At 35.0% G+C, this 17,535-nt stretch overlaps 2 protein-coding genes and 1 long non-coding RNA gene across 5 annotated transcripts; 2 read left to right on the forward strand and 1 right to left on the reverse strand.

The window, feature by feature from the left end:
* Positions 1–23: 23 nt before the first annotated feature.
* On the forward strand, positions 24–9,000 carry LOC117161705 (uncharacterized). 3 transcript variants are annotated; one of them, XR_013059287.1, is made up of 4 exons: positions 24–210; positions 6,345–6,432; positions 7,969–8,108; positions 8,866–9,000. It is a non-coding gene; the product is annotated as an uncharacterized LOC117161705 (long non-coding RNA). The 3 variants fall into 3 exon arrangements; XR_013059288.1 differs by lacking the exon at positions 8,866–9,000 and adding an exon at positions 8,637–8,858; XR_004465068.2 differs by lacking the exon at positions 24–210 and adding an exon at positions 650–771.
* On the reverse strand, positions 1,406–16,875 carry LOC117161700 (phospholipid-transporting ATPase IF). The gene is made up of 19 exons (XM_033343426.2): positions 16,422–16,875; positions 9,217–9,321; positions 8,890–9,144; positions 7,963–8,115; positions 6,160–6,458; positions 5,846–6,060; positions 5,376–5,662; positions 5,122–5,301; positions 4,747–4,894; positions 4,531–4,673; positions 4,195–4,434; positions 3,971–4,113; positions 3,728–3,887; positions 3,332–3,640; positions 3,069–3,255; positions 2,849–2,994; positions 2,671–2,774; positions 2,364–2,583; positions 1,406–2,269 (listed from the first exon to the last, which is right to left on the reverse strand). The coding sequence occupies exons 1-19, from the start codon at positions 16,422–16,424 to the stop codon at positions 2,207–2,209; spliced, it is 3,360 nt and encodes a 1,119-aa protein (XP_033199317.1). The 5' UTR covers positions 16,425–16,875; the 3' UTR covers positions 1,406–2,206.
* On the forward strand, positions 9,968–15,888 carry LOC117161701 (2-oxoglutarate dehydrogenase, mitochondrial). The gene is made up of 16 exons (XM_033343428.2): positions 9,968–10,611; positions 11,279–11,385; positions 11,476–11,757; positions 11,916–12,126; positions 12,199–12,376; positions 12,449–12,564; positions 12,629–12,768; positions 12,844–12,989; positions 13,060–13,249; positions 13,335–13,556; positions 13,744–14,020; positions 14,101–14,186; positions 14,366–14,686; positions 14,770–15,054; positions 15,111–15,403; positions 15,491–15,888. Exons 1-15 carry the CDS (start codon positions 10,161–10,163, stop codon positions 15,309–15,311), a joined length of 3,213 nt encoding a protein of 1,070 aa, XP_033199319.1. The 5' UTR covers positions 9,968–10,160; the 3' UTR covers positions 15,312–15,403; positions 15,491–15,888.
* Positions 16,876–17,535: the final 660 nt, after the last annotated feature.

Consider the following 17,535-nt stretch of genomic DNA (forward strand, 5'->3'; position numbering starts at 1 on the left):
TAAAGATAGAGTGTGTAAGTAAGCTGAAAAAGTGACATAGGAATAGAAAGAGAAAGCTACTTATGTCTTTTTCTAATAACGCACGCATATTACATATTTGTATAATAAATATATCATAAATATATCAACGAGTCACGTCAGTGTACATGCCTGATTTGGCAAGGACTAAAAGAGGACTCTGTGCAGCGTTCCTATTACAATATTTACACGGTAACATACGGCTTATGTACTCTATCTTTCTCTATGATATAGAATAGACCTTGCATCATCGACGAGGTACAGAATAAACCTAGAGCTTATGAAACTTTTCGTCGCATGTTCTGAAATACCGATCGTGTAAAAAATCAGAAGGTTGCTTTGCCTTCTACAATTTAGAGTAGTGAATTTAGGGATTATCTTGGATCCAACTACCAAAATTGGTAAAGTCAATAGAAGTAAAAAGATGGTAGAAGTAGAAATACTGCCAAAGGCATAGCATTGACGAAGTACAGAATAGACAATCAATGTTTTTCGTGCCCCATGTTTTGGGGATCATCTGACCCCTCATACCATTTTCGCATCGCATGCTATATTATCGATTCCATATAATAGTGGTGGGGGTAAGACTTTTAGTGTCTGAACCACGATCATATACATAGGTCTGAAACTTCAATGGAAGAGGTAACTATTTAATGTCGGGAATAGTATTTTACAAATCGACCACCATAAAACGCTACGATCGAGAAGTTAGGATTTTGTATTTAACGCCATCCTTTGGTGAAAGTATTAAAGGTAAAGAATATAAACTAAACTTCAACTTACTAAGTGACTAAATTAAAATATTTTTTATAACTTGTCACCATTTATCTGAAGTAAGTACATGCGCAATATTTCATTTGGTACAGAAAAATGTCTAAATGAGTATTAATTATGAATCTTTATTAAATATGTATCGTTCCCAATAAAAAAGTTTGACAAAATTAGAACTTCCAAATCAAATATGTACACATATATTTAATACTTTTGTATCTGATGCGTGTATTGGAAGTTAAATTTGTTTTTAGCTTTGTTTAATTTATTAAAAAATTCTGTAACTATCAACACTATTTATAATACATGTAAATAATATCATGTTTAAAATATTCATGATTGAAACATTTCGATGTTTCAACTTACTTTACCAATTTTATTTGTTGAGTTAAATATAATTCCAGCACCCATGACTGTAAATCGTAGAAGGCACAAGAAATACTCTGATTTTTTACACGATCGGTATTTCAGAAGATAGGGGACAAAGTCCCATAAGATGCGAGGTTTATGCTGTATACTTGTCTATGGTATGAATTAAACTTATCTATTTTTTCGGTATGAAATTAGTATTTATTTGCAATAAATAGTTTGTGGATTAGTAAAAAAAATATATACATATATTTATCAAATTTTTATTATAAAATTCGGTCGCTTAAGAAATAAAAACGTTCGTATTTCAGTCATAAAGTACAAAAGTACGTATTTTTATCCTATAGTTGTATTCTATATTAATTTACAATCGATAATTGCAGAGACTCATTATATAGAATTATCTTCCTTATAGTATGCTGTGAATTCTGCAACAACATGTGCATTGTATTCACTAAATTATATTGTTCGAAGTGATCAAAGAATTACCTTGGAATCAGTATATAAATACGTAAATTATAAATTGTTTAAGAACGCGACTCCTGAGTCACTCCAAACCGTACATAATCATACTATACGTTCATTAAAATACGGTTTACATTTATTAACAGACTTATCTATACTAGTAACTGTATCGTTACTATACTGCGATTATAATATTTATATGAATACAATGTTTATGTAAAAATGCACGTGTCATGAATGAATCTTACTAGTTACTACTAGTTACTACTTTTATCCGAGTTGCAACAATGTTCCATTGTTTTAATCAAGCAATTATAGATATGTACGCGTAACATAATTTTACTAGTACGTTACAACTGGCTTTAGAGTTTAATGATAAACAATGCAATACAATAGTAACGCGTAACATAATTTTACTAGTACGTTACAAATGACTTTGGAGTTTAATGATAAATACATTTATGAATTCTATCCGATGAACGAATGATAAATTAATAAATTAATGAATGACTTACGTTCCTTATGATACGAGAAACAATTTATTAATTTGATTAGTATCGGAGTGCTCCAATCTGGTTCCAGTTTATTTAGCTTTTCGCAATATAAAGTTGAATTTCCATGGGATCGTGTTGAAAAAGCGTTGCGTCTAAAAATATATTTCATTGGTTCATCATCGTTAGTTTGGAATATTGACTTATTCGAATGTATGTTATAATATATATATATGCTTGTAACAGTACGTTTTCCGTGTTATCATTGGTATTATCATTGGTACTATTGTTAGTATACTGCCGCGTTTCTTCATTTCTTCTCATTATACGAACTGGTCTATAGTTGTTGTATATAATGACTAAGCAGTCGGGGATTAGACAAATCATAACAATGACGATGGTTAAGAACCAGAATGTTATCGACGATAATAACGTCGGGAAAACTTTCAGCATATCGCCGTCATATCGTCTGCGAAATAAATGTAAAAGATATCTCAGAGAAATGGGACAAAATTATAGGTTTCACAATTGCGAAGTTTGTAATATTCTTACTTACACGTGCACGAATGAATAAAGAATCGCAAATACAAGGAATGTTAGTTCTGATAATGTTACTGATAGTACGAGGGGTAGTGTCCAATAGCAACTACGCAATAGTATCTAAAAATTGGAAATCATAGAGAACTTCGTGTAACGTATTTTCCTATGAAATAAAAATATTATATTTGGTATACCTGCACATTGGCCACTAATGTAACTAAATGAAAAACAAATGTACTAAATGTCCACTGATCTATTGATGTATTATTATGCAGTATAACAGGATTGATGGATATGTACACATGTGACATATAATATATGACAAGGGTATGCCATAAAGCTGGAAGAATATATTAGGTTTAGATCGTGAAATCTTCTGAAGTTTGATCATTGTTAATGAATTATCTACTTTACCTAGAGCGCTCCATACAAAAAATTGCCATTTAGTTAATAAATAATTGTGCCGATGTAATTTGTACAAATATGGTTGGCATAATAGTTTATCGGCAGTGAAGTTCTGTTCGAACAATCCGTACGCCAATATCGGCAATGATGTAAATAAGACATTGAAAAGCATTAAGAATAATGCATCGTAAAATGCCTGAAAATACGTAGATCGTAAAATGAAATCATTTGCATATAATTGTAAGTGAACATCTGTTTCAAAATTGTTTTACCTGTGCAGAAAAGCCGCAATATGTGTTGTACAACACTTGCGGTGTAATGAAGATAAAATTCTTATAAAAAAAATACTGCGTCAAAGTGCTGACTCTTACATAGTACCAATGTCCGTGTACCAGTAGAACTTTTTTTAAAAATTTAAATTTCGCTATCGCGAAATCGGAGCACATAGTCGCTTGTCGACCTTCTTTGCCCATTATTCCGATTCCGACATGGGCTTCTTGTATCATCGAGACATCGTTTCCTCCGTCGCCAACGGCCGCGGTGTGCGGTTTATTCTTTGCTTTTTTAACCAGGCTTACAATCTGCACAGATTTAAGAAAATCTTATAAACATTAAAAATCAAAAAACATTATATAAAATGCATTTTTCTTCTCTTACGATAAACTTACTTGGCTTTTCTGCAATGGAGTTAGCCTGCAACAAACAACTGCATCGCAGGCCATTGCAACTGATCTGAATTGTGCCGCATGGTCCCTTAGTGCAGTTGCAATACTGCAGCCATCAACTAGCAATCCGTACTGTCTGTAAGGTTCGAGGATAATTCTTCGCCTGGAATCGTATGAAACCAAATAGAATAACAGTATGAATTAAAGTTGGAATGATCGTATGAAAAATAATTAAATTGTACCTACTCAAAATTCGTAAGTTTAACTAGACAAGTTTGCCCTATGGTTACTTCTAGCATTCTTAGTACTTCGGTACCACTCTTGAATTGACCACAAAGAAACGCTATATTTTCCGCAGTTTCTGCTTTGTCGCCAGTCAACACCCACACCTAAATAAAAAAGAAATCGTGTGATCTCGACAGAGTCTGTCTTCTTTTTTTCTTCTTGTTCTTGGTATTAATCCTACGAACTTTAATACCGGCTACTTGCAAGCACTCCAATGTTTCCGGCACATCTTCTTGAAGACGATCCTCAACAGCGGTCACACCTAACAGAGTGAGCCCGCTTTCCATCTGATCATAAGCTCGCTGCATGTATACCGCTCGTTCCATTCCAATTATTTGTCTAGCTTGTTCCACTCTCTGTAATAGTCGATCGTATTCGATCTGGCTCATTTTCTTATAGCCAACAACTAGGGTTCGAAGACCTCTCTAAAAAATTTGTTAACGATACATATAGGAAGTAGGAAGTAACGATCGAATTCACAGTAATGAAAGTGCACGAATTTAGTGCAAGAATCGACTAACCATTGAAAAATCGGCCACGTGTGTGATAGCTTCGTTGATTTTGCCTGAGACAATCAGTGGTAACATAGCGGAGTCGGCCCCTTTGCAATATAACCAGAAATCTCCAGCAGTGTCTTTCACTATAACCGACATCCTTTTGCGTTCTATTGACAAAGAATTAGCGATTTAAAAAACCTGCGATTCCATTGACGATTCTATAGATCTTCGAATACTAACCGGAAGTAAATTCTAAAACTTCGAGCTTTTCGTAGGTTAAGATATTCTTATAAATTTTCAACTCTATCACGTCGTTGGTGCATTTTTGGAAGACCACCCCGCATCTGGCACTGGCCTCGACCAAAGCTTTTTCGTCTGCTGATGCTGCCTACCGCATAGTGATCAGATATTTTTAAATGTTCGACCGATAGTCAAATTAGCTTCGCATAAAATATCGATGTTTTCGTACAGCTTTGTCTTTCGTTCGTTATGAATTACGTTAACACGACGTGTCGACGTGTCATATGAAACGAAAGAATTTTTCAACATTTCGCAAAGAAACAAAAACATATGACAATGTTGATTTATGTTCACCTACGAGACAAATATTTTTACCTGATACTCCGGCAAATTCGGATCCATTAGCAAGGAACTGTTCACCTGCAGGATCTTTTTTTGTTTAAAGCTGGCGCGATATTCCGTGCGTCTAGCGATAACACCGGGCGTCTGACTCGGAGGTGAAATTTGAACCGAGTGGCACAGAGAAAGGCTTATCATAAAATGCCAAATATCTGGCTAGAATTTAATTAAAAACTATATTAAACATGGACTTAAAGGAAGACTTTATTCCATTGTAAATGCGACATTACCTCCCAAGTTTTTAATCGGATTGCTTGATTTTCGTCGCCGTTCGGAGGTAATAAATATAAATTACCATCGCAATCTTTTTCGATATAAACTTTTCCATTGATCGAGGCTCGCCTGAACACCATCAGATTTTCCGTGAGTGTACCGGTCTTGTCCGCGAACAAATATTCGACTTGTCCAAGCTCCTCGTTTAGATCCGACGTGTTGGCCAATGCCGGTTGGTTCGTGACTTCGTCATACATATCGAGATCCCAGCTGAAGAAAAACGAACCGAGGAATTTTTGTAATTCTGTAACGAAAACAATTGATTGGAACTTGTTAGAAATGTTCCTATTTGCATCGCGATTAAATTGAGATTAATTGTGGCAAGATTTAATCGATAGAATTGCAATTCTGAACGATGATAATTTGGTATCGTACGGCAAAAATATTTTTAGGACGAAGAAAGGATAAAAAAAAACATGGTTTTTACCTATTGTAACGTACAATGATATCGGCACAATGTAATTGTATAGAATGGTGAAGCTCAGAAAATCTGTAGCCAATGAACCGAAAGTAATGGACTGGATAGTACCAAGGTACGATTTCCACTTCGCATTCGCCTCTGTTATGACTTTCATTACACAAGATTCTAGTACCTCGACCAGAAGTAAGACGATAAACGAGATGATGTGTTTGTTGATGGATCTATAAAGAAACGTTCACTATTTATAGATACTTTTCATTTCACTGAACTATATCAGTTTTCACATTCTATGAGCATTTTGCATTTTTCAATGCGCTTACTTTTCAGCTGTGGAGAATTTGTTGCTCTTTATCTTGGAATTGAGGGACAGTTTTGTATCGTGACCTGTGTAAATCGCACAACCGATAATATAATCTGTGTCTTTTAATCTGGACCCACGAAGCAATAAATTATTAATCGTTAGATGTCCATTGGCTATTTCATTGTTCCCATTATTTATTTCCAGTTTGCCATGAAAAGCATAGAGATCGGACGAAGGATGCTGGCAAGTAACAGTGGCTTCCATAGATGCTATTTGTTGCATGGTCATTTTCGTGAGTATTTTTGGGATCATCACAGCCTAAACAAATAATAGTTCGATAAATATCATCGACACTGCTATTTCAACGTTTTTTATTATGAAATCTGTTCCTTAACACGTTGAATGCCGCAGGGGTCATCGGTGACCGGCGCACCAAGATTAGTAGAAGTACATAATTTGAACAAATGCCAATAGTTATAAATTTTGTATTATTACCATCGTTACCAAAATGGTGTGACGAAATTAATGCGGTATAAAACATATAAAAACAGTTTTATTTATACATGAAATATAGATCTATTATCCAGTGGCTGTCGAACATGGGAAATCCCACTTTTACCTGAGTGAACAATAACCCTAAGGAACGTTTCGACTTGAAAGATGTTTGATGGCAATTAAGAGCCTTAACAGTTGAGGTGTATAGAACGTGATAGGTGCTGAAGAAACACTCGGATATATTTAACCCCTTGGCCTACACGCTATTTGCTGATCGCGCGTGCCATAGTAAGCAAGAAGTTCGGTCGCGTACCGTGCCATTCATCTGTTCAGCCGTATGCCCGAATTGGCGCAAGATGTATACTTCTTATGACATGTATATTTAGGGGCTACAAAAGGAATTGTGAAATAATAAACAACGTTTGAGGACAAATAGTGCTTTTAAGACGTGTTTTAATAGTGTTTTTAGATTCGTGGTTTTCGCTTATGGCACAAATTCTTTACCACGAGTCTCGCTTGTGGTTATAGGCCAAGGGTTTAAACAGTATATTTGTTAACAATTCTCATTTCAAAATGTTTCAAGTATTAACAATTCTCAAAGTTTTCGCTAGGAAAGTGAGGAAAATGGACGTCGCTGTTAATTGGTTAATCTACTAGGTTGGTGGTTGAGGAAGGATGCTAACCGCCCTCGAGAGAAAGTTGCTAGCATCGTATCTGAGAAAAACCCGAGAAAGGATTTCCCGTATTTCTTCGTAATAGATAATAGATCAAGGAAAGCTAAGATTAAGAGATATTTGTTCAGTTTGAAGGACCTTAATTAGAGAAATCGGAAGACTTATAGCGGGTACTTAGGCTAGTTGAAGGTATGCCGACTTTTCGAAGATCTTTCGACATTTAGCAATTATCTTGTCCGAAGAACGGAGCTTTTGTGTAGCACGTCCCAGGATAAAAACCGTTGGAAGGTCTGTCGTCGAGTGCTGTTACACAGTAAAGTAACAAATGCTAAATCTTGTGACGGTCCGTTTGTGGATTATGGTTTATCCATACGTTTATCCAACGCGAAGAAACAATATGAGATAATTGATAATCGCGAAAAATAAGTGAATCGAGCGAAATTACACCACAGCGCCATGGAAGTTACCGGTGACCTCAGTGAGATAAATTCATTAATGATGATTATACACCGTACGATACCTCCTGTAGGTGATATTTCAACATTATATTGTATGTATCGCATAATAAAAACTTCATCATGGCGGCACGGCCAAACCTTGCGAAACCGACGTGGCATTCAACGTGTTAATTCGATTAAGAAAGAATTACTTGCTTTTAGATTGGTTTCACCATCGAGATTCGATGTGGTGATATAGCAGCGTTCCGTATTATCCGTGCTAAAAAGAAGCAAAAGATCGCAAGGAACATCTTGCTCGCGATACACTTTCACTAAATCTCCAACTACTATTTCTTCACAAGGTACGTTCTAGAAATGTAAAATAAAGAAAAGTCTTTTTAAATTTTCCTCTCCACTTGATTTTTATATTACTACTTTACTTTCGATGTTGTAAATTATTATATCATATTGGTTTATCGTAGAAGGTATGAGAATGTTTACAAACAGACTTAACATCCGTCCTTTCTCGATTTCTATTGTTATCGTATTTTTGATATCTTATCGGTCGTGGTTGTTACAACACTCTTTGTTGTACAAAGTGTAATTTCTGTACTTTGAAGTTTAACTTTCGATTGGTGACAGATAAAAAGATCTTTACAAGAAATTTGTTACAAGAGTGACGTAAATTCTCTACGGAAAGAAAAGTAAATTTTTCAGGGAACCGGTTTGAAATAAGATATTAGTAATTAATTATTTAGCAAGTCAAACATCTTTTTCCTTTAATTTCGCTTCTGATCTCTAATACAAGCTATAAAACGTTTTGTTAGATAATATAAATAATATAAATCGAATAATAGTGACGTTCCTATCCTAACAGTGGACACTTTTAGGATTTCACAAAGATGGTAACCACCGCTGAGGGTAACCACCTATATGATAATCAAACAGCCAAAAAATTCTACCAAATGTCCAAATCGGACAAATTGTGAATGTAAACAACTAAATAAAAAAAAAAAGGAAAAAACTTTTAGGATTTGTTTCTGCAGATATCTAAGAATTAGTAATTGTTTATACACGTCGCTCTTCTATCATGCCACCATATCGAACCAATTTTTTCAGATATGCCAATACAATTGCACCAACCTGTACACATTTATTACGGATCACTGTGATGAATGTTCGGTTTATTCGTTTGTCTGCCATGTAACGGTTATAATCTTCGTAGCCTTGCTTACACGCGGTTACAAATACGACGAAACTCAGCGGTAGAATGCTGGTTAACGGAGAAATCGGAGATATTATCATCACAGATATTATTGTCATCATGAGAAAATAAAAATTTGCAATCCGTCTGAACTGCTCAAAGAGATTCTTTGGTAGAAAGTTCCATATTGTGTACTGTAAATGAAGTGATACAAAAATAAATTACGCACTGGATCGATATTTTTGTTTGCTAATTGTAATACCTACCTTTTTAGAGACTATGTGATTACTCGGAAAAATTGTTTCCTTTGGATCGTTACTCGGGCTAATAGTTATAACCCTATGATCTGCGTACAACGATATCGCGTTGCCCTACGTATACAAAAGCATTTTAATTAATTAGAAAGCCGAAAGCAATAGATTCATAACTTAGATTGTCAATAAACATTTGGTGCACTTGCTTTCACAAAAAGGACCGCGTGGGAAAAGGAATATTGGGTTCTTAGGAAAACTGGCACGCGTAATAATTTCTTCGACTTGAACCATCTTCTGCGAATAAAGTGCAATATTCTTTTACCGAAAGATGTTATGTCAAGTTGCACGTCTATATAGGGCAGGTTAATCAAATCATCTAAGGGTTGCGTGACATGTTGCGTCATTTCATCTCACTTTATCCTGTAATGCCGAATTACTGATTTCTATCTCAAACATTTCTGCGAGAAAGTATCGATAAGAAGCTTGGTGCCATATCAAAAACGTATGGCGAGAACGGCGAGAGAAGTTGCAGTTTTATCAATCGATCTAGTTTCACTGTTTTTCACTGTTTGTTTGAAAAATTTAGGCAAATTTATTTATTACGATTTAAAGTCTTTCTTTGAGGAACGTGTGAATGTACATGCATCCAGCTACAGGCATATATATATATTCTGTAAATTCAAACACGAATGATTCTTTCTTTTAAATTATCCTCTTTTAATTTATTGTAAAAAGCAAAGTACTAAATTTGAACTTTGAGAAGTGAGCAATTTCGTACAAGAATTTAAAGAATATTAGCCGAAGTTAGTCGACAGAACAACCTTCCAAACAGTCAGGTGTCACGATGTTATGATCCCGGGTTCAAATGCGATACGTTTGACGATTAAATTTGAAATTTCGAAAGTGTTTGTACAAAATTTTCAGCATCTTGGTCGCGAATACCATCAAATGGGGACATGTACACGAAATCACAATCTTATAATAGCTTTCGACTTTTCGTCTCATGTGTGAATCGCTTGTTCAAGTCCAGCAATGACCAACATCGGATATTCAAACGTTGCCTATTCGTGCCGTTCGAGCCGCAACAGTCCAAAGTGCGTTTCCACCATGATGACCAGAAAGGCGGTCGTAAGAACAATAGGTACGACTACGTCTTGAACATGAATAACAGTCAGTACTTGGATCACATGTACCAGTTGTGGAGGAAAGATCCGAAGTCCGTCAGCACTTCGTGGGATTCCTATTTTAGATTAACTTATGCTGATAATCTACCGGAGTCAATAGCTTCCAGCTCACCGAAATTCTCCACCTCATCGGGGTATTCATCAGCTTCTAACTTGACAACACCTGCGTCCACTCGAGTTGAATTATCTTCTAATACGAAACCGTCAAATTCTGCATTATCAGGTGGTCTTTTCCTTAGAGTTTAATAGTATGTTTATGATAGATTACAATATTCCGTTTATATAAATTACTTGTTGCCTATTAAGATTATATACAAACGAAGTTTCATTGTATGTAGTATTACGATATGGTTTTTTAAAAAAGCTATACATGTACAGTATACAAGTCTTGGGTCATCTGCGATAGCGGTCTAGCAATGGTAATCCGTCATACTTTCAGGAAATATTTCTACACGGAGTTACATAGAAACAAATCTTTAGATATTTCATTTAACCATACTACTTGTTTGTCGTTTCTGCTAGTAAATTAAATGTTACAAAACACATATGAGATGATTTAGAGCCAGTATGGAGAGAAGAGCAAGGCAAAGAATATAAATAAATTGTTCGAGATATGTAAAGACATATGTAATGGTAAATAGTAGGATGCGAGTTTATTCAAAAATTGTTTGACAAGAATCACGAGAGATTTTTTTCTGCGACAGGATAAAATAGAATTACATAAAACGTTAATTATTTCAAATCATTGAATATTCTTTTAGCGAGCTACCAATCATTCTTGAATTAAACATGTACGTAAGTACAAAATATTTTCATTTAGTAGGTGACCGATGACTTTTGCACTGTACTATATTTAAAACAAAATATATCGTCATCTTGTTACCGAATAGCATCAAGTTCTGGAAAGAATGCAGAATCGAAATCCAACGGTGACATGCAAGGTGAACAATTTATAAATGGAGCTCTTGATATTAATGCCACGATTCGTGCTTATCAGGTATCACTCATCAAACGAGACCTAAAGTTAAATTCACCTTAGTAAATCCACTCGTCAATAGATCGTCAAGTTTGTCTTTATTGGTTTAAGGCACGTGGTCATTTAATAGCTGATACCGATCCACTGGGCATACAAAATCCAGAATCGTATAAGCTTCAAGGCACTTCTAATTTACCACCTGCGATCGTGGTGCGAGAACATTTGAAAGGAATGACCGAGGCTGATATGGACAGAGAATTTCCTCTTGCTCCATTCACCGTGATTGGTGGTCCTAAACGAAATCTTCCTTTGCGCGAAATACTAATGAGATTGAACCAAGTTTATTGTGGTCATTTAGGTCTCGAGTACACCTACATTCACGACCTTGTTGTAGTAAGTATTGTCCCTTAAAGAGAATAAGGAAGAACAAAAAAAAAAAAAAATAAGTAATTGGATTGTTAAATAAAAGAAAAGTAGTGATTGAAAGGTGTTTGAAACTTAGAAATTACATCGAGTATTATATGAAGAATTACTTCACTAAACCTTTCCAGTTAGATTGGTTGAGACAGAAGTTTGAAGTACCTGGAGCTTGGGAATTACCAGCTGATCATAGAAAATTCATTTGGGTAAACATTATGAGAGCAGTAACGTTCGAAGGCTTTTTGGCGCGAAAATTCCCCACTGAAAAAAGATTCGGTTTGGAGGGTTCCGAAGCTTTCATACCATCGATGATACAGTGCTTAGAAACATCAGCAGAAAATGGTAATAAAATTAATGAATTATTGAAAAAGCTATTTTCATTTGCATCGGCCGAAAGATGTAACATGTTTACAGGAGTAGAAAGTGCTGTGATAGGAATGGCTCATCGAGGACGGTTAAACACCTTGATCAATGTTTGTTTCAAACCGTTGCATCAACTTCTTACTCAGTTTCATCCGATTCCTTTGGAAGGTTTCGGTTCTGGTGACGTAAAATATCACTTGGGAACACACGCGGAAAGAATTTTAGAAAGGTAAAAAATCACTTTATTATATAGTGACGCAATTTACGAAATTATAAATAATTCAACTGAAATTATTTGCAGATCCAAGAAGAAGATTCTTATTTCTATGATGGCTAATCCGTCTCATTTGGAAGCAATCGATCCTGTCGTGGTCGGTCGAGTTCGAGCCGAACAAGTGGAAAAGGACGATGCTAAATGTACGTATGCATCTATGTTGACTGCTGATCAAGAAATTTATGATTAAAAGTTTGTTTATTCCAGTCGGTAAGAAGTCTATGGCTATTTTGGTTCATGGAGATGCCGCCTTTTCGGGGCAAGGTGTCGTTTATGAAACGATGCATTTAACTAATCTGCCAAATTATACGACTGGTGGCGTCCTTCATCTTGTAATTAACAATCAGGTAATGATATCCATTTGTTACTACAATCGAACCTAATAAATGATCAATTGTTTTAACGATATCGATCAAACGTAGATCGGTTTCACCACTGATCCAAGATATTCCCGGTCCAGCGTTCATTGCACGGATGTAGCACGTGTTGTAAATGCCCCTATATTTCACATGCATGCTGACGATCCTGATTTAGTAGCTTATTGTAGCAAAGTTGCTGCAGAGTATAGGTACTTATATGTTCTATTTTTATATCAGTATAGGAATCATTTTTCTGTCACTTGGAAATTAATGATACAGGACAATGTTCCACAACGACGTTGTTCTGGACATCGTGGGATATCGAAGATTCGGACACAACGAATTAGACGAGCCGATGCTTACGCAACCATTAATGTATAAACGTATAAAGACGCATCCGAATGTACTTACCATTTATACGGAAAAGTTGCTCAGAGAAGGAGTTATTACCGAAGCGATTGCAAAAGAAGTGCATACAGATCTGATTACTATTCCATATATTGATAAGTTTTTAGTCGTCCGTTCTATCTCTTACTATTTTTCAATTTGTCTAGGAAACTGAAAAATATTTTGACTACTGCGAAGCAGAGTTTGAAAAGGCGAAAACGATAGACTCGTTGCACTTGAGCGACTGGCACGATATACCGTGGTCTGACTTCTTTGCTAATCAAAGTCCCAACAATAAGATACCATCCACCGGCATCGACATGGAAACCATGAAGACAATTTGTAAAGCAATATCAACTCCTCCCAAAGATATCGATTCTCATAGTCAGGTATACGGTGATTAAATGAATAAACATTAAGGTATGGTTTATTTTTTGTATGTTTCCGTGTTTCGACATATTAGACATTTCAGTTGTTTTCCTCGATACTAAGAACATACTGATATCCTATCAAAGTATTCTTCGAAAACGTTTGGCTGAGACAGCTATGCCGAAACGATTTACCGTTTTAACGTAGGTGCTGAGGGTAATGGACAAAAGAGCGCAGTTAATGGAAGCTCGGCAAGCAGATTGGGCGATGGGCGAATGCTTAGCGTTTCTCAGTCTGCTGAAAGAAGGTCACCACGTGCGGTTGTCCGGCGAGGATGTCGAGCGAGGCACCTTTTCTCACCGCATTCATATTATTCACGATCAAAATAAAGATAAAACGTTCAAAAATATTCTGCACGATGTGTTTCCAGGACAAGCATTATACACGGTTTCTAACTCTTCGTTGTCGGAATATGGTGTTTGCGGTGAGTCTTGTAAACAGGCAATATCTTTTAAAAAAGCAGTTACGATAAGCAACTGATGAATTGCATGATTATGAGTATAGGATTCGAGTTAGGTTACTCGGCTTACAATCATAACACTTTGACGATGTGGGAAGGCCAGTTTGGTGATTTCGCAAATACGTGTCAGGTAATCGTAATGATACATCATATATACAAAAGATACCCTTTGATTTTGTTGTGAAAGATCAATATATATGTTTTTGAAAAGAACGTTATCATTATCATATATTATCGCTTTTTAATTTGATACAATCTCTGTTATTAAAAGATTATAATTTAAAATTAGGCAAAATTAATTATATTTAGGTTACTATAGACACTCTTTTATGCTCTGGCCAATCGAAATGGGGTAGACAAGTAGGATTAGTTTTACTTTTGCCGCACGGAATGGAAGGTCAGGGACCTGAACATTCGTCTGCGAGGCTCGAGCGATATCTCGAGCTTTGCGACGACGATTATATTTATCTTCCGGGTACGGAACCGGGTGCACCCCAAGGAGAGACCGTGGAGCAAATTATGACACGGCAATTATTTGAAATAAATTGGATCATCTGTAATTTAACGACACCCGCAAACCTTTTCCATGCTCTTCGTCGTCAGATTCACATGCCTTTCAGAAAACCACTGGTTAGGCAGATTTTACTCTAACTACATCTATTATTTCTATTATTTACGTAAAACTTGGCATAACCATTTATCTATTCATGCAGTGTATTATGACGCCTAAATCCTTACTACGTCATCCAATGGCTCTATCGTCTTTCTCCGAAATGGAACCTGGCACATCATTTAGACCTATCCTTTCGGATCCTCTTGTCAAGCCAGGTAACATACAAAAGGTGTTGATTTGTAGTGGAAAAGTGTTTTACGATTTAGTCAAGGAACGTGAGGAGAAACAATTGGAGGATAAAATAGTTATCATTCGTCTCGAACAATTATGTCCATTCCCGTATCATCTTCTCGCGGAAGAAGTAGCAAAGTATCCGAATTCTAAGGTAAACCAATCTAATTCTTCTTTGTAAGGATCTGGTCACGTGTTTTGTATATTTAGATAATGTGGTTCCAAGAAGAACATAAAAACCAAGGTGGGTATACGTACGTGAGGGACAGGATAGCATTAGCTCTAGGGAAAAAGTTGGAAGAAATAGTCTATGGTGGTAGACCACCATCGGCTGCTCCAGCAACTGGTAGCAAACTGATTTACACGAAAGAGTATAATGATATGATGGCTGATGCTATGAATTTCTCTTGAGCTGCAGTTAGTCGAACGCTAAACAAAAGATATGTCGTTCGCAAAGTGTAAAAATAAAGCAGAGAATGTACGAGATGACCAGATAACATAAAGTACGAATGAATGATTAAACAATCAGAATGAATGTATATATATATTCAACCGTATAATGAATTTCTCCTTGACTTTCGTTTTCTCAGTTTGAATGTCGCCCCTATCGATCAGATGTTCTTTCACACTCACCAAAAGACATAAGTGCTTATAACCAGACTTCTTGTAACATGTGCAAATCCATCTACCAAGGTGATTCCACATTGTACTTTTCTTTCACTGAGTGTTTATTCTGATTCAGAATTACTGTGATATAACAAGTGAGGCAGACGATTATGCGACGTGTAAAGTACAACTGAGCTTGAGAACTGAATAGTGTTAATAGTCAGAATAGCTTACACACACATATAAATATATGCTGAGATTATATTTACGGATCAAACATCTTTATTCTTATATACCATTGTAATGCTTTTTGAGTGATGAAAATCTGATTGTGTGTTGTAATTTGTGAACCAATATTGTGTACATTATTTTTTAAAATTTTATATCAAATAAATGTGTAAAATGGATATAGTCGTTTGCGTTATTCCTGCCGAATATCGCATATGCATTAAACTATAATTAATGAAAACATCAATGCATTCTGAATAGATTTCTTTAGAGCCTTGAATACGTTAAAAATCTTAAAAAGTATAATCAATTAATGTGACCTCGTGTTTATAGATTTTTAACGAGAAGCAATTATATGTGGGCGACCCTGAACCTTCAGCAGTAAGCCACTTTATATATCTTCAATTATTGTCAATATTTTAGTATTTTGCATACCATATAAATATGGACGTATGTCGATAGTGAAATAATTACGCGATTAATTTATCGTGAATAATTTATCTCAGCTTACTTTTACCATCTAGAACGGACGTATGTATATCATTAGATTTGGTAAAATGCCAATAAAAAATTTATTTCTAAGGAAATCGTAAATCTATCAAACGTTTCTTCGTATTTTGCTTCTTTTGATTCTCAAGAAACATATTTCCTTTAATAAAAAGATTACGTAAAGTACAAGGTTCTTACCATTCTGCATATAAGCTTTGACACCAATGACCCACCGTTGTAGAAACTTTCTTTTTCTAGTTAAATGAAATGTTTTCTTCGTTATTTTATTTAATTAATTATTCATTTACTTTTCTATCAACATATAATTATACAATTCTTATATAATTCTAACCACATTATCCACTGACTGTCACTTAAATCTTACAATATATAAAAACTTTCAGTCATGTGTTGTTTCCGTTTGCAATTCTGAGCACTGAAATTTATTTAATTAACAGAATATATTAACAATTCATAACATATTTTACACAACATTTTAACAACGACATGGATAATTACTTCTAAAAATTCTAGCAAATATAATACTAAGTACAGTGTTTGTTGAATTAAAAATTAAACGTACTTATACAAATGACTTTTTTAACGCTTCACTAAATAAAATACACAGCAAACTGAATTGTTCAATACACTGACTGCTAATATAAGAGAGGATAGTAACTGAGATATTATATCGTGACAGTGGGTAAAAAAACTGTTATCCGTTCATCACCAATCGCCAATATATGTTTCATCCTATCAGACATTCAAAGATAAGCAATTTTTAACGTTATCGAACGGGCGTTCTGTTATCTAGCTTACCTTCTTTGCTAGATTCGTTAATCAATACTTGTAATTTTATCTAAAATTTAATTTATTGAGAAATTTGCCTGACAGTATAGAAGTAATTCAAAATTTATTATCTTTAAGAAGGTTTACATTAATTAGGTATAAATTTACATTTTAGCAAAGTATTTTTTTATTTTCTAAAATACGTAATGAAAAATATTTTCAAATATTTTCCAGATGTCCCACCTTCATCATTTTCACTGTTCTATAAGTTATATTATTAATACTAGAACTATCACTACAATGAATAAAATGACCAATTCGTAACTTTTCATAGAAATTTTGTAGATAGATATACATACATACATTTTGATTAGGATACATACAGGATTTGAATGACTTTTCATGAAACGTAAAGATGAAAGCTATAATGTTTCAATTTAGATTTCTCTGGTACAAAGTAATTAAGTAATCTTAAAAAAGTTAAAGATGATCGTTTTCAAGTGGTGGTAGAGAACGGCGCGCG

The sequence above is a fragment of the Bombus vancouverensis genome, chromosome 9, assembly GCF_051014615.1.
Source record: "Bombus vancouverensis nearcticus chromosome 9, iyBomVanc1_principal, whole genome shotgun sequence".
Classification (NCBI taxonomy): domain Eukaryota; kingdom Metazoa; phylum Arthropoda; class Insecta; order Hymenoptera; family Apidae; genus Bombus; species Bombus vancouverensis.

Excerpts from the sequence above, each read along its gene's own strand:
- LOC117161701 (XM_033343428.2), top strand. The coding sequence starts at position 10,161 with ATGTACACGAAATCACAATCTTATAATAGCTTTCGACTTTTCGTCTCA. Across the intron at positions 11,758-11,915 it reads ACATTCACGACCTTGTTGTA|TTAGATTGGTTGAGACAGAA; the intron begins GTAAGTATTGTC and ends AAACCTTTCCAG. Across the intron at positions 14,687-14,769 it reads TGCCTTTCAGAAAACCACTG|TGTATTATGACGCCTAAATC; the intron begins GTTAGGCAGATT and ends CTATTCATGCAG.
- LOC117161700 (XM_033343426.2), bottom strand. Across the intron at positions 9,145-9,216 it reads ATCACATAGTCTCTAAAAAG|TACACAATATGGAACTTTCT; the intron begins GTAGGTATTACA and ends CTTCATTTACAG. Across the intron at positions 8,116-8,889 it reads TCCGTAATAAATGTGTACAG|AACGTACCTTGTGAAGAAAT; the intron begins GTTGGTGCAATT and ends TTACATTTCTAG.